General features: G+C 40.7%; 1 protein-coding gene across 7 annotated transcripts in view; it reads left to right on the forward strand.

The window, feature by feature from the left end:
• Positions 1–15,630, forward strand: part of FAM135A (family with sequence similarity 135 member A) — an 82,280-nt gene that overhangs the window by 16,151 nt on the left and 50,499 nt on the right. For all 7 annotated transcript variants that reach the window (XM_040553522.1, XM_040553523.1, XM_040553521.1 and 4 more), the window contains one exon: positions 130–250. In XM_040553522.1, coding sequence (XP_040409456.1) covers positions 174–250 — 77 coding nt within the window. In that variant the 5' untranslated portion in view covers positions 130–173. Of the gene's footprint in view, positions 1–129; positions 251–15,630 lie in introns of those variants that run through there.

Here is a 15,630-nt window from a genome sequence, read left to right on the forward strand (position 1 = left end):
TCATGTTTACCCCAGGACATGTATATTTAAGGAAGCTGTGTAAAATTGAGTAGCGTTTTCCTTTTAAGGACCTGATAGGCATTGTCCCCAGCTTGTGTTTTAAAAAGTTTGTTTTCTGTTTGTTTTCAGTAACTAAGGTGCTGACAAGCTTTGACTTCTTCATCCTCATAAACATGAGTGAAGTTCAGGCTATGGTAGAATTCTCCGTGGAGCTCCACAAGTTCTTCAATGTGGATTTGTTTCAAAGAGGGTAGGTAGTGTGTTCTCTAAAACTTTACTGTGATGTGTGGCTGATGTTAGAAAGACCTTAACTGGTAGCATCATGCAGCATTGCTTCATGTGTTATTGACTGTTTTTATAGTGATTTGAAAGTTGTTAATTGCTTATTGGAAAGGTATATGCTTGCTAGAATCAAAATGTTTGAGTAATTTGGCCTAAAACTTAAGTTGTAACAAGTATTTATTTTCTGATTGGAAAGGAGGGAAGTTCTGTAGAGTTTGAGGATAGGTTATATTCTTACTGGGCTCTTACCCTTTCATATTTTAATTGCTGTGATCCCTTTTGCTTGAAATATGTCAGGTAGCTTTTGTATCTTTTAAAAATGTTTCTGCCCCAATTAACTTATTAATTTATTGATTTGGCAGTGGAGAACTTCACTAGCTTCTGTCGTCACGCTGTGCTGTGCCCCTGCAGTAGCAGAAGACTCTGTACTGCATAGGTCCTTTGACTTCCACTTAACTCCATGGGGTCTCTGTAGAAGACCCTTTCACATTCCTTTAATTCGTTGTTACCTGGTTGTTCCCAGATTACTTCCTAAGGTCCTGCTTTCCTATGGCTATGTAGGAAGTAATCCTTTTTAGGTTATTTTTGAGTTATTAAAGCTCGTTGGTCATCCTGTAAGCTTTCTAACAGACTACAGTAAAAATACATGTCACTCTTTTAGTTGTTATGATGATAGTTTTAGACGAGTCTGTTTGAGGCTGTGTCAGTGTTCACAGACAGAGAACGGTATACATCAGTGTTGATTTATGATAGCTCTTTCCAAAATATTGTAGAAGAACTTTACTTGGAAACAATGAAATATATTCTTGTTTTTAACCTGGTGATAATGCAAACAATTTTTGTTCAGGGGCGGTGGGAATGTGTCTTTGTTTTGTTTTTCCTTGCTGCAATACAGATATCTTTGTATTAAATCTCCGAGGTGGACATTTTGGGGAAGAGTGATATGAAAAAGAATTGGGAAGGAGATCAGGAGAAAGTGGCATAAGATGATGTCGTAAAACACATCTTGGCTAGCTAGGCTTTATCTTTGCTGTGTTACTATTAATTTTCCTCTAGAGCTTATTAAAGCCAGCCTTTCTCTAAATTTGACTTGAAGTGGGTACTGAGAAGTGTTGACTTACGTTCACTACCATTTGCAGTCAAACTATATGCAGCTAACTAGCTGTGCCCATCTTTTAGGGGAAATTGTAATTTTGCCCTTCATTGGAGGAGGAGGATTACGGAAGGCTTAAGAGGTCTGGGAAAACACTGAGAATGTTCTAATTACTTTGACAAAAAGTACACTTCCTTGAACTGTGTCCTTTCTTTTTCTCTCTGAAATCAGTGTGGAAGGAGAGGATAGAGTATGGAAAAACATTAATAGAGAAGAACCTGAAAAAAAGGAAGTCTTTATGGGTTGTCTTCACCCTCTGATTCAAATGATTCCTCAGAAAGGTAGTTTGGAAGCAAAGCACAGCGTTACAATTACCAGTGTTCAACTTGGCTTGTTGCTTTTTAGCTTACTCTTTAAAATGCAATAAACTCACACAGCAGGCTGAGGGAGGTGAAATGCTGACATAATGAGAAAAATGACTAGCAGATACTGCTTCTGTGGTTTCAAGCTGCACCTTTAACTCTGGGCATGTTCCCTTAGAAAGCAATGTCAAGAAGGAGAAGAAGCTGCCAGAATAAGTCAAAAGACTGAGTAATGTGAATTCTGTAATTTCTGTCAATTTGGGCAAGTTCTAACCTTTGTATTTAGTGGAGCTAGGAATGTAATACTTATATGATAGTGCCAGAGGAGCTCTTAGATGATGGATGGAACCAGCAGAAAAGAAAATCCTCAGTTTCATTGTTGGCTTTGTGTTGTTGAGCTGCTGCTGCATTTAGCCTGGTTTCTCTCACCAGAAGTCAGGTATAGAACTGATAATATTATGGGTTTGCTTGGGACTGTGTGCGTTCAAGCCTACGCAGCTTAGCTTGTCTGTCTCATGGTGTTAGAAGCATAATGGCCTTGTGAATTGTGTAAAATAGAAGTGCAGCCATTTCAAGTAATCACATCCAGCAAATCAAGCTCCTTCTTAAAACTTATGGGATTTTTATCTGAACTATTCAGTTAGAAAGTGAGATCAGATTCTCACTCTCCTAATTATTGGAGATGTCATAATGTCCAGCCTCAGTTTCCTTCTGATCAATATATAGTTGTTTATTTTTCCCATCACCTTTGTCCTGTGCTTTGAATGATTTTTTCAGCCTGAATGTTCACTCTGATGTATTTTTAGGTGTCAGTCATTTGTCTCTCCCATTAATTATAAACTGAATCGGTTTAGTCATCCGAATTTGTGACAAGCTGCTCCCCCCCCCGCCCCCTGCTTTTCTGTGAGGTCCACTTATCCCAATACTGAATCTAAAACGGCATTATCTCTTCCTGCTTTCATAACCATCTAAAGAAATCCGCCATCTATTGCATCTAACTGTAGCATGTTTTCTTGGATCTGTATCTGTAGTGACATTGTTTCCAGAAGCATTTAAGACTGTATTTATGCTAGCAATTAATTTGGTACATTCAGAATAAAGTGCTAGAAGCAAGGTTGAGGTCCCGGTATCTGTGTGGTTCCAGGATTACTTCAGACTAGGTTTAGTCTGGTCCTCTGGGCCAGATGTTTTCACCATGAGCGTGTTTTGAAGTTGTTTGTACCAGTGATTGGTTCAGACCTTTCTGTCCCCTGGGCTGAAGCACATTTTATGGTATGCAGATGTCACAAACTGATGGTTTAACTTTCTCTAGGAGAGATCAAGTTCACATACACAGAGAACTCTCAGTCAACTTGAACCAGCATGTAGCAAGTGGGGTCCTTTTTGGACCTTAATGGCTTTTCCTGAAAGTTGCGCTGCAGCCATAAGTAGCAGAGGAATGTAATGTAGTTAAAGAACACTTAAGTTCTTCTTATCTAATTTAGCTATCTCATTATGTAATATTTTCTTATAGCTCTGCACTAGTGGCTTAAAAGCAAACTTGCTCCAGGTTGCTCTGCTGGCTTATTTTAACTGTTGCTACATTTAGATAAGGCTTCGCATAGTTTTCCTTTTTAAACCAGGGTGATGTGATCATGGGAGTTTTTGCCCAAACAGTCAGTGGTTGATACGTGAGTATTGTGTGACAAAATGAATAAAGGAAGATCCGTCTGAGATGGCAGGGCTTCAAGCTCTTCTGTTGTCTTACTTTATAAAGGCTCCGGTTAGAGTTGGGCCCTGTAGTGCCGACCTTTTATAAATACAAAGGGAAATATAATGCAGTTCGAGGGCGGTGTGGACTGGAGAAATGGAGAATGAGTTGGATGGAAAACTGGCTGGGTGACTGGGCTCAAAGCGTTGTGCTCAAATGGGGCAAAGTCCAGCTTGTAATTAATGACTAGTGGCATCCCTCACAGATCGATACAGCATCAGTTCTGTTTGGTGTTTTGATTAACAGCCTGGATGATGAGACGTCGTGCCTTCTCAGCAAGTTTTTGAATGATTACACTTTGCAGGGAATGGTTAGATACAGTGGAAAACAGCTCTTTTGGAAGGACCTACACAAACTGGGGAAATGGGCTGACATTGTGTTAAAGGCGGAGTCGTACAAAAGAGGCCAAATAACCCCATACAGCAGTGCAGGATGGGGGCTAAGTGTCTGGAAGACAGCTTTGCAGAAAAGTACCCAGGGGCCGTGGTAGACAGTGAATTGAACATGTGAGGTGAAAGGGAGACCTTACTAATTTGTATGGCTGGAGAAGACAGATCCGGATTCTTCTTGCAGTTTTCCAGTGATAGGATGATGGGCAAGAGGCTCAAGCTGCCATACGAGACATTCAGATTGTGCATGAGGAATGCTTTTCCACCAACTGGACCAGGTTGCACGGAGAGGATGTGGAATCTTCATCCTTGAAAACACTGAAAGTCTGACGGGACAGGTGCCAGAACAGCAGGGTCTGATGGGACCTGCTTTGTGCAGGTGTTTGGGCTGGATAACTTCCAGGCTTTGCTTTCAATTTAAATTATTCTGTGATTCAAGTGGTTCTTTTCAGCCTTTGTTCAAAAAAAAAAAAAACCAAAAAACAAATAAATAAATAAGAAAATGCAATGTCTCCCAGCTAAGTTTTTTTTAATACTCCTATGATTTTGTGTATTGAGGGATCTAACTTTGTTTTGAAGATTATTTCTCAAACTTTGTGACTTCACCTAAGACATACCAGTGATATTCACTGCCTTCACACTTTTTATATTTAAAAATGAATACATAACCTTCTGGAATAATCCACAGGCCATTGCCCAGCACAGTGTGAATTACTCTGTTTTGCTTACAGATGCCTGTGGAGAAAGTATGACGCTTTATTCATGCTTGCTTAGGCCAGTGTGCTGAGTTTTGTCACTGGATGGCAGTCATATTTATTGTGATTTACGGTCCCCTCACTATGTGATACTTGAGAGTGACAGCCAGTCACAGTATGGCACATTAACATGTCTGGTGCCCATTTGCTGCCAAAGTTGTCCTAACTCAAGATTGGTTTTGCCCTGAACTGAAGATGTGGCAGCCTTAGGAAGAAGTGTGGATTATGGGCTCTCTTCTGTTGTTACCACCAAGCTGATGGGTCAGTCTTGTAATTTATCCTGTTTGTATCAGACTACCTGCTTGCATCCAGCCTTTATTTCGATCATGTGAATTCTGTGGGGGTGAAGATCTGTAAGATAACATCTTTCCTACCTTGTCCTGTAGTAGAAACTGGCAAATTCCCTTAATGGCTTCCATTAATTTTCCTTTGGTCTTGGCATACGTTATGTTCTCCCACTTTGAAGGCTACCATTTTGACCTTGTCAGCCTTCTGACGCCTCTTTCCTCAGAGCATCAAGTGCACTTTGGGAAAGCGAGGTCTCCATCCTTCCTGTGTTATGCTGCCTGACTCCTGTCAGCAGCTTGGGCTTGGTGTCAGGCTCTATTTCTCAGGTAGTTTTGAAACCACGATATTCATTTCTTCATACTAATTTTCCTCTTTGAAAAATCTACAAAGGAGATGCTTTAGATTTAGTCTACGTTTTCTCTACCTGTTCGCATTCTTAAAATCCCAATGTTAAATTCTTATTTTGTCACTATTTTTTTGTATTTTGTCAGCGATAGCTGTGCACACGCATCTAGCCAGATGTGGATTTAGAAGCTTTTCAATAGCAATGTCTCTGTCTCTGCTTTGTCTTGTTTTTCCAAGTAGAAGTTTCATTGTGGGGTGCAATATCACAGGAATGTGAAAACACTTTTTGGATGCATATCACATTTGAAATTAGGTTTTTGGGAGGATTTCAGTAGCACTAATTTGCTTGTGAACCTGAGCCTCGTTGAAAGTCAAAGGAATTTAAGCTTCAGAGACTATTGGAAAATTAGTGTTACGGTATTCCTCTGTGCCATAGATTTGTTTTCTTATGTGCAGACACTTGCTGATGTATCTCAGCAGCACTGACATTTTATGCTTCCATGTGCCTGGTTGTGTAAAGGAAAACACTGAATCAGAGTAGGAATCTTAGTGAATCTTCCTATGATTACAGGGTAATTTAATGAGAAATCAGGCAACATATGAAAGTTTGTTTTTTTTTTTCCTGGATCCAGTGAGTTGTCTACATTAATTTTATAATATGTTAACAGTAAATTAAAATTTGAAGAGTGGGGCAACTCAGCTTTCTTCTTGAGATGGACAGTTTCGGTTCCTAAATAAAGGATTTTTGTGGTTTGTGTCATTAGCATATGATCAGGTGGCAGACTCATGGGGTACATGGCACGTTCAGGCTGAGCTGTTTGGTTTTCCTTGGAATTCATAAACCTCAGTCAAACTTTTGCTTTCAAACTACGTTCGTGTATGACACAGCTTTCTGGAGGTAAGTGTTCTGAATCCCCTTCTGTCATGTAGCATATCTTCTGAAGTATTGTGCTCTGATCTTTCCTTAATGTAATGCGATCTTTTCAAAGGGAGAAGAAAGCTGTCAAATTTGTCTAACAGTTGCAAGATAAGCGCTGTTCTTCAGCTTATGATTGTACAGCAATATGAATAGCAGTAATACAGATTCAAGATTTGGAGGGCTGGGCTGTAAAAACAGGGGAATATTCTGTCTGGGGAAGAAAAGGTGCAGATGCTTTTCTTTTTTATTCATATTTTTAGAGGTGGATCAATTTCTTATTCTGGTTCAGTGGTGGATGCACATACACAGGTCCTTCTTGCTCTGAGGCAAGAATGGGTAAAACTGGGTAAAATGTCATATTGGGTAAAAAGTCATATTTTATGTTGGTAGTGTTTCAGAAGTTAAACATTAGGATGATCAAATATCCCATTAGCCCTTCTGATGAAGGATGCCTGAGAGGCCAATGACATGGTGTGGTCCCAATGAGGAATAACCGTTTGAAGTACCACATCATGGTCCTTTAGATTAATGCCTTTTAAAAATAAAAAGCCCTACGTTTGTTGAGTAGAAATTGGAAGAGTAAGCATAGAATTGAGCACTACTTCCTTTGAGTTAGCTGAGAAATTAAAGCTTTTGAAGTATGCTCAACCTTAGTTATATAAATGGAACTGAAGACACGGGGAGGTTGTACCACTTGTTTTTAGATATCTGAGTGAAAATGTCTGTGTTAGGACACTTCTAGACACACAGGGAAGCCTGTTGAGGGATTGTTTAGGGCCATTGTAAAATGGGTTTCTACTCTGAAGCCTCTGAATCCTGTCTCTTTCTTCCATTCCCATACGTTAATCCCCAGAAGACTGGCCTCCCACTTAAGAAACTAGATCAGATGCCTGAAGCTACTGGTTTTAGGTACATTTTCTAACATCTAGATATAATGGTACAGGTGCTTACTTCTTCAGTCACTACTCCCAGATACATAACAGTTGGTAATTGTAGTTGTACTGAAGGGATGTTTTTCTTTCCTCCAACCCTCTCCTAGCCAATATTTGTTCAAAAATACACCTAAGGTTTTGTCAAATGTTCATGGGTATTTATTGCATATTTGAGACTTCTCAGATATTGGGTTAAAATCTCAAGTCACCTGAATTTTGTTCAGGCTTTAGCTCTTAGACCTATGTCATCCTTCTGGAAGGAAACTAACATCATAACATTTGAAGTTCGTTATTTTGAGTGAGTCAGACATACCCTCCAGACACTGAATTCGGCAAAATTCACTTTTTAAGAAATAAAGTCCTCAAATATGTGCTTATGCCATCTTAACGTCTTGCTGGAGCCTGACAGCACTGTGGTAGGTATAGCTATTTTGTGTGACGGTAAGGTTAAATGTAATTATGACACGGCTTATATTATATATCCTCCTTCGAGGACTGTGCTTGGAAGTCTATGTGTAATTCCTTCTTCCTATGATCAAAGAAGGATGTGCCTTGTGTTTGTAAGACCAGGTACCATTTCGCATTGTGGTATAAAGATCAAGTATCAGCATGGCACAGGGCTGTCCTGCTGTGAAGACTGCCAGCAGAAACATGATCAGTGAGCTCAGTTTAGTGAGGGAGTAAATGACAATGGAGACAGTACTGAATATAAAATGATTTTCTCCAGATAAAACCCTTTTTTATTTTAACCTTTAGAACAATATAATTAGCTTCTGTGTGTAGTATGAAGGTAGAATGAGAGTAGGTGTTCACTGAGGTGTTGGTTGAAGACATCAGAATAATGGTTTCTTGAGTATGTGACTTCTTTCTAAATCTGACTTTTACTGAGTTGAGTATTCTGCAGTGGCGTGTGCCAGCAGTAGCAGCTTTAACGTTGCATTAAATATATGCTTAGTCATTAAAATTGCTAATTTTGAGACTCTCTTTCACAAGTTCAGCAGCACCCTTTTGTAGCATGTAGATTCTGCATCAGCTTACAGTTCAGACCAATCTCTATGTGATGGTAATGAAAACTAGAGAAAAATCTGACATTTCTAAGTCTTCTGACCTATTTTTGTGCACGTGGTTATAGCAGAAAGATGATTATGTTAGTCCTTTAAATTACTTTGACATCCATTGCTATCTGAAGGAGCGGAGAGAGATGTTCATTGAGTATTCCACAGTCTTGGCTGCCTTGTGGTACGACGGGAGTTCCTGGCACTGGGTCTTGTTGTGCCCCTTCTGCTGCACGTACATCTATTCATACATTTATGCAGATCTGTATCTGCAATCGCAGGCAGCAGTTTACTGGACGATGTGAGAAATACAGCTTCATGTGAATATGGAGCCAGGCCCTGTCACACTGCCAGGCTTGCTGCTTCTGCTTCCATCAGGTGCTTTACTCGAGACTCTCCTTGCTTCACATCTCTCCTTAAAATCTTCCTCTTTCACTCCTTAAACCTCCTGGTACCTTTGCCAGTTACTGTATGCCGTACAAAGTAACTTTTCATACTTTCAGATTTTTAACCGTTTTTCCTCCTCCTGCACTTGTTCCCCTTTCCCAGGTCTGATTTGTGTTGGCAGGTAAGAAGCTCAAAACGCTTCCACAGGGTTAGAGGCACTCCAGGCTTAGGCCACTAAGATGGCTTAAGTACGTATCTGAGCTCTTCAACACATTCATGTTTATCCACATAAATTTGTTTTTCCAGAAAGTTTTAAAATTGCTTTTAAAAATGTTTCTTGTTTCTCAAAAAAGATGGGGAATATCATACATGCGGGGATCAGGACCTCTGTTGCTACTCACCGTGTATTTTCAAGGTGTTTTATTTTATTTTTTTTTATTTTCTGCCTGTTGGAGGTAATCAGTCTTGGTCATATGTTTCAGCTGTACCAGTTTCTTTGATGTGGATGGTTGTATAATCGCCTGAGCACTGGTGGTGGTGGAGGGGGAGAATGTGCACCCGGCATGGCCCACTGTTAGCGCCTTGAGGTCGAATCCTCTGTGAAACAGCGTTCTCATCTACGGATCTGTAGGTGGCTTAGGGCAGTACGATGGCATGTGTCTGCCAAAAGGTGCGATATGCACGGTCATCTCCTGTTCTGTTTGCTTTCGCAGTCGTGCAGTTCTGTGGTCAATCAGATGGGCTTGCTTTTTGTGTAGACAGGGAGTGGGCGTTAGGCTAAGGGTGTAGATGTTACTGATCAGGAGATGTGTTGGATAGCAGCTGCCTAAAAAGAGTGGTCCTGCTTCTGGCGCATCCTGTGTGCCTGCAGTGAGGCTTTTCTGCCTCATGGTGGGTCAGCTCAAAACGCTAGGCCAGCAGAAAAACTAAACACAGGGTATGGTTCTGCTTTTGCCGGTTTGTCTCCCTGGCTCACCTTCCGCAAGCTCAGCGCTAGTCAATGCCAGCGCAGGAGCAGAAGGTTAGATGGAGGAACGGGATCCCTGCTTGTGTCACCAACCAGCCTCGGGCTGATTAACTGTAACGCTGGACCTCATTCGGAGAGAGGTGTCTGTAGTTTAGCCTCTGTGTTGGGAAGATGTCTCAAACAGCAGAGTCTGCATCAGCACGATCTCTGGCTGGCTGAGAGCAGCCCAGAGGTGAGTATGTGTTGAAAGAAACCCTCTGCTTGAACTGCTGCCTTCACCTCGGTTGGCATCCCTGCCCGCAGGGTACAGGACGGTGACAGACATCAGGTGCGTCAGTTCTGATTTCCCTGAGCTGTCATTTAGGGACACTTGGGTGGCGATGCCAGTTCGCAGGTTCTGCTTTCCTTGCTCGTGGCTGTTTCTTGCCCTCCCCATTGTGCTGTCAGAGCTGCCCGGAGGTACGCTGCAGAATCAGTCCAGTGGGCAGCGTTGTCTGCAGGTAGTCTGCTGGTGTAACTGGGAACGGGCTGATACATTGCAGCACAGGGGCAAGAGTGAGTGTCTGGGAGGGCGGGGCAGAGGGAAAGGGGAAAACAGAGCTCTTTAATCCTTTTTTCCCCTCCAAATCCTTATATTTTAAAAGTCTAGGCTCATTTTTAAGCCTATTTAAACTGGTATCTGAAGGTTAACTCTGGTGAGTTTGGATTTTTAACTTTGATCTTGTAAAGGTACAGGAGAGACTGAAAATGTTTTAGCTGTAGGAGGTGGCTTCAACTTGGCAAAAATAAAAAATACAAAAAGTCTATCCAAGAAAAGCAAGTTGTTTCCTTTACATGGATGGGTAAGAAGTGGTGTGTTTAGGAATCTACTGAGTTCGTGTCTTGAATGCTTACCTTACTTGTTTGACATTCATGAACACTTTGGATCATCTGAATAAGAATTTAGAAAAGCAGATCTTGAAATCTGCTGTAGACCTTTGATAGCATGGGTCTAACATAGTCCATTCTGGTAATATTCCCTGAGATGACTTCTTGAGAACTGTGTTAATAATGAATGCATAGATATAGTACACTGAGTAGATCTGCTTCTTTCAATTTTTTAGAGTTGAAACCCCTGAGGAAAAAATACTTTACAGGAATTGGCAGTGCAGTTTAACATTACTTCTGAGTGTGGGGGCACACCAGCAGCTCAGCCTGACCTAAGCCTGGGCTGTCACTGAATGGGGCAGTCTCACTTCTCTCATTCTCCCCTGGCCACATGTTCCTGCCTGCTCTGATAGCCCCTATTGTATTCTTTCTCCCCTTTCCAAATGGACATGTGTTGATTTGATTTACCGTGCAGTTGCTAGAACATGAGAACTTGTCTGAGGAGGGGCAAAAACATGTAAAAAGGGGTTTTGAGTGCAGAATTGCTCCTGTCTTAGGCTGGCTTAAATTAGTCATGAAACTGCGCCTTGCTCGAAGGTAAAAGATGGATACTTCAGATGCTGAAAGGCTATTTTTCTTCCCTAATGTCCAAGTAATATCTAAGAGTAGTTATATTTGAAACTATAGTGATAGAAACTTTAAAAAAATTGAGCTTGGGGAGCTTATGTTACATCCTTGAATGATGTAGCTTTCTACAGGGGAAGATGAAGATGTCAGCAAGGGTTAAAAGAGTAACACCTTTATTTGATGTATCATATATATGACATGATGGACAGATAATGTGCATTTTTTGGTCACATTTTTTGTGAGAATTTTCTTTGTGGTACCTGAATTTCTGCTTCTGGTTAAATGTATGATATATTTGCTATTAAAACAGAGATTGCATTTCATGAAAGTAAGTCACAAAGTGAATTGTAAAGCTTGTGTATTTGATTACTGGTGGATGAGAGGAACAGAATTGCACAGCTGCAAAGCTTGAAAAAAAGATTTGAAAGACCATTGGCAGTGAGTACCAGAAAATGAGTTGTCAGACTTGTCTTCTGGTCTCCCATCTGTTGTGTTTGCTAAACCTCGATTTCAAAATTAACGTGTTATGATGTGTCTGAATAAGAACCACTGCCTGTTTGCAAGAGGTGGAGCTTTGGAAAAAACTGTGGCCCTACTTGCCAGGAAAACTCTGCATCCCATACCTTTGTCCCCAGAAAGCTTTCGAGCCAGACAGTAGATACACACTTGTAATACATCAAAAAATCAAATAAAAAAAATTCAAAGCTAAATAAATACAGTTAGGAAGTTCTCTTATTAGGGAATGTAGGAAATCATTAGCACTGAAGAAGAGCTTCATGGAGCTGTTATAATTTAAAGAGGCAAGATAGCGTGATTTCTTTTTTTGTTCCCTTCAGTAATAACAGGAAATAAAAGGGGAACTAACATTATAAACACAGACTGATACAAGTTAAGAGTTACTTGATTAAATGAGAGCTATTACTATGCGTTTATGTGGCTCTTTAAAAAAAAAATCAAGATTTGTTTGAGAGTATTCCCCTTTCCAGTTTTTAAATAAACATTGACAGCCACTGCAGGAATTCTGCCTGAGCGTCCTGCTGGAAAGAACATGGAGAAAAGCTTTGTGTAGTAATAAGGCAAAATCCCTACTGCATTTATTTTCCAGTCTCTCCTGTCTGATGTATGTGATCTTGTTTCATAACAAGCTGCTGTGACTTATTTGAGGTATTCCAAATACATGCTTCCAAATAAAGGCTTCCAAATAAATGTCATCAGACTTTTGGCTTAATAATTGTTTTGCTCAAATATATCTTCAGTTGTGAGAAGCAGTGTGCTCCATAGACGTGCAGTGTACTTTAAAAAGTAAGTCACTTTTGAGCAAACTTGCTTTCAAGTAAATGTGAACCTTTTATCAGTCCTGTAAGTTTGCCCCTTTCCTTTATTTCTTAATAAAAATTGTCTTATCCATCTGAAAAATACCTGGATTTTTCATAGATGGGATTGATAAAAGAGTTTAAACAAAGTCTTTTGGGCATGATAATTTCCTGTTGTTCAAGGATCTGAAATGGAATTTGTTAAATGGCATAAACCCCACGATTACAGCAGAGTGTAATCTCATGGTGCTATATTATTGGAAGCACTTACACAAGGTGAGTGTAGGGTAAGAAGTTTTGTGTGTGTTCTATACCTGTATCAAATGATACCCTATCTAGATAACCTCTGTAACTAGTTTTAACTTTTACAGAATACCAAACAATTCCAAACATTTAAAACATTTAACATTAAAATAGAGTTTAAATTTAACATTTAAAATAGAGTTTTTGTGCTCCAAGGTCATTTAAAATGCTTCAAACATCACAAGCAGGCTCAGATTGCCTTGAAAAATGTGTGGATGCTGGCATTTACCAGTACAGACTTGTGACTGGTCGTGTGAAATGCCAAACACCTTCATTGCTTTTAAGATGGATTTTTATGATTCCTTGAAAGAATTAGTAGTGTGGGATCTCTGTAGTAGCAAGGGGCTCGGCTTGTAGGACAGAGAGATGTTGAACAGAAGTAAAAAATGTTCTTTCTGTCACTGTTGGATTCTTTTAATACGTGGCTGCCTCGACCCCTCAGTGCAGTGGGAGTTTCTGTTCTGCATTTGCCTGTGCACCAAGTGAAGCTTGCTTGCCTGAGCTACTGCTCTGCCACAGCTGTCTCTTTGATGTCACCTTGGACAACAGAGAAGGAGAGAAGTCTCAGTGGTGGTCTGCACCTGAGCACGTGGATTTCAGCAGCGCCGCGCGTTCAGTAGATCCCAGGAGCTCTCCTGAGGTTTTACATCTGCAGGGTCACAGCTGTCGCCTCGTTTTGAGGACTGATAGATGTAGGAGCTGCCCTGCAGGTGACCCGCTGTGCGTGTGAGTACTGCAGTCCAAGATGTTCAGTGTTTGCTCTTGTTAACGTGACTGAATGCATTTATGTGTGCATTGAGCACAAGGGGACTCAGGGACAAGGAAAGGTCAGAATCTGCTGTGTGCGTTTCTGCCTGTCCTCTGCTTGGCGAGAGGAACTGCATAAAAGTTTTACCTCAATGATGAACTGTATTACAAAGCTTTTTCAGGATGTATGCTTCCCTTGGAATGTGCTTTAGCTGGCAAAGTAAGTGTTTTTCAAGTAAATGCTCAAGCGGCTATCTCTAAAAGCACATACACTTTTTTATGCATGAGATTTTTGTTTTAATAATGGCTGTTCTTTTTGACTGCATTTGCACGCATTACTGCCTGTGGTTCCATGTGGGAGCATTAAAAAATCAAATAACCGTTCCTTCTTATATTTCCTTTTGTGTTAGTAGCAAGATAAATTCCAGTTACTGTTGAACCCACTTCTTGCTCAGATTATAAATGATGTTTTTCAACACATATAATGGAAAAATATTACCCATCTAAATGATGATCCCAGTGAAAAAAAGAAACCTGACAATGTTGCTTTGTCAGAAGGTAATTCTGGCTCATGTTAGATCCTGAATCTTGGAGATTTTAATGCAGCTCATTTGAAAAAGATTTAATCCTTCATACAGTATGGTCAATAAATGTCTCCTCTGTCCACAGGAGAGCAGTAAGTCTAACTACCTCTTTCAGAAGACTTTTTTCTACAAGTTCTGTAGTAAGGACACTAAGCTGCAGGTTTAAGAACATGGTTATGGATTTGCATATGGTTATATTCAGGACCAAATGAGACAGTGGACCTCAGCACGTGCACACATTTAGCGCACTACATAGACTTGGGTTGACAGACATCCCTTGGATATTTTTAAGTCCTCCATTAGTGACTTCAGCCATGATTGTTTATGCTGTCTCAGTAAGCACCTCAAATATTTAGGCTAAGTCACAGGTCATCTGTCACACATTATCTGTGATTATGAATTACATGCAAAGGTACCTTTCTTGGGGTGGGTGTGAAACTGTTTCAAGGCAAAGCTTTTAAGCAGTGAAACAGAGATCTGGTGTTCATTCTTGACCTGCTGCTGTCTGTGAGCAAGGTAAGTAATGCTGGAAGCGTTTAGAAAAGGAGAGGTTGGCATATTTTCAGAGGTGGTGTTGTATATTGTATCTTTTTTTCCTGTGCTCCAGCGCCAACCAACTTGATGGCTTTCTGCTGGACTTGCTCAAGCTGGGGGTCCCAAAGCTGGATACGGGACTCCAGATGTGGTCTGATGAGTGCTGAGTAAAGAGGGATAATCATTTTTGTCAACACCTGGCTGTGCTTCTGTTGATACAGCCCAGGATGAGATGCTGGTAACCTTGTCCACCTTGCTGGTGGCTTGTGTTCAACTTGATATCTTCCAAGACCCCCAAGGTCTTCTCAGCACAGCTTCTCAAGGCAGGCAGCCCCTAGCCTGGACCATTGCAAGGTGAGGTCTAATGCTGGGACTGAATACACGTTGTCTGTTGTGATAGTGCTTTTTAAAGAGAATTAAAGCTTACTCACTGTGCATAAAATATTCCTTCTTGACAGTGTTTGGCAGAGCTACCTCTGTTCTGTGTTGGAATAACAACTTAAAGTAGCATTAGGGAGCTGTCATTCACATAGTAATGTTTCTGGATAATAATGTTTCTGTTTCAGAAGCAGTGCTGGCTTACCTAGCTTTAACAAGGCGCGTACCTGGATGGTCTGCCACTGTAGAGCCATGCTAACAGTAGTCAGGGTTTCCTTTGCTGAGGGACGGATGGCCTGATGGTGTTTGGGAAATGAGCAGAATGCATTTCCATAGCCTCTGAGTTACACTATCTATGGGAAGAACAAATAGGGGCCCACAGGGGAGTAAACGCTGTCTCCAGTGAATGAATCCTCATTCTCCAGGTAAAGCAGTGATATCACGAATAAGTACCGTGTTTCAGCTGTGGAATCTAGGGCAAATGAGATAATGCAGGAAGAAAATAAACCTTTGTAATTTTGAATGCAGTGATGTCCGTAAAGGGTTTCAGAATTGCTTGCTCTTTCTCCAACAAGGTGAAGCTTTTAAAAAGCCTTGGATGAGAAGTCCTCTTAGAGGAATGAAGATCCTCCATAAGACAGCAAATATCTACTTTATTCCTTCAGACTAAGAATTTCTGCCAAGTGTCCATGGTCTAAAAGGCCTTGGTACGGGCAATTTATTTTACTATTTGATTCTTTTGATGACATCCAT

The sequence above is a fragment of the Cygnus olor genome, chromosome 3 (genome assembly GCF_009769625.2).
Source record: "Cygnus olor isolate bCygOlo1 chromosome 3, bCygOlo1.pri.v2, whole genome shotgun sequence".
NCBI lineage: Eukaryota > Metazoa > Chordata > Aves > Anseriformes > Anatidae > Cygnus > Cygnus olor.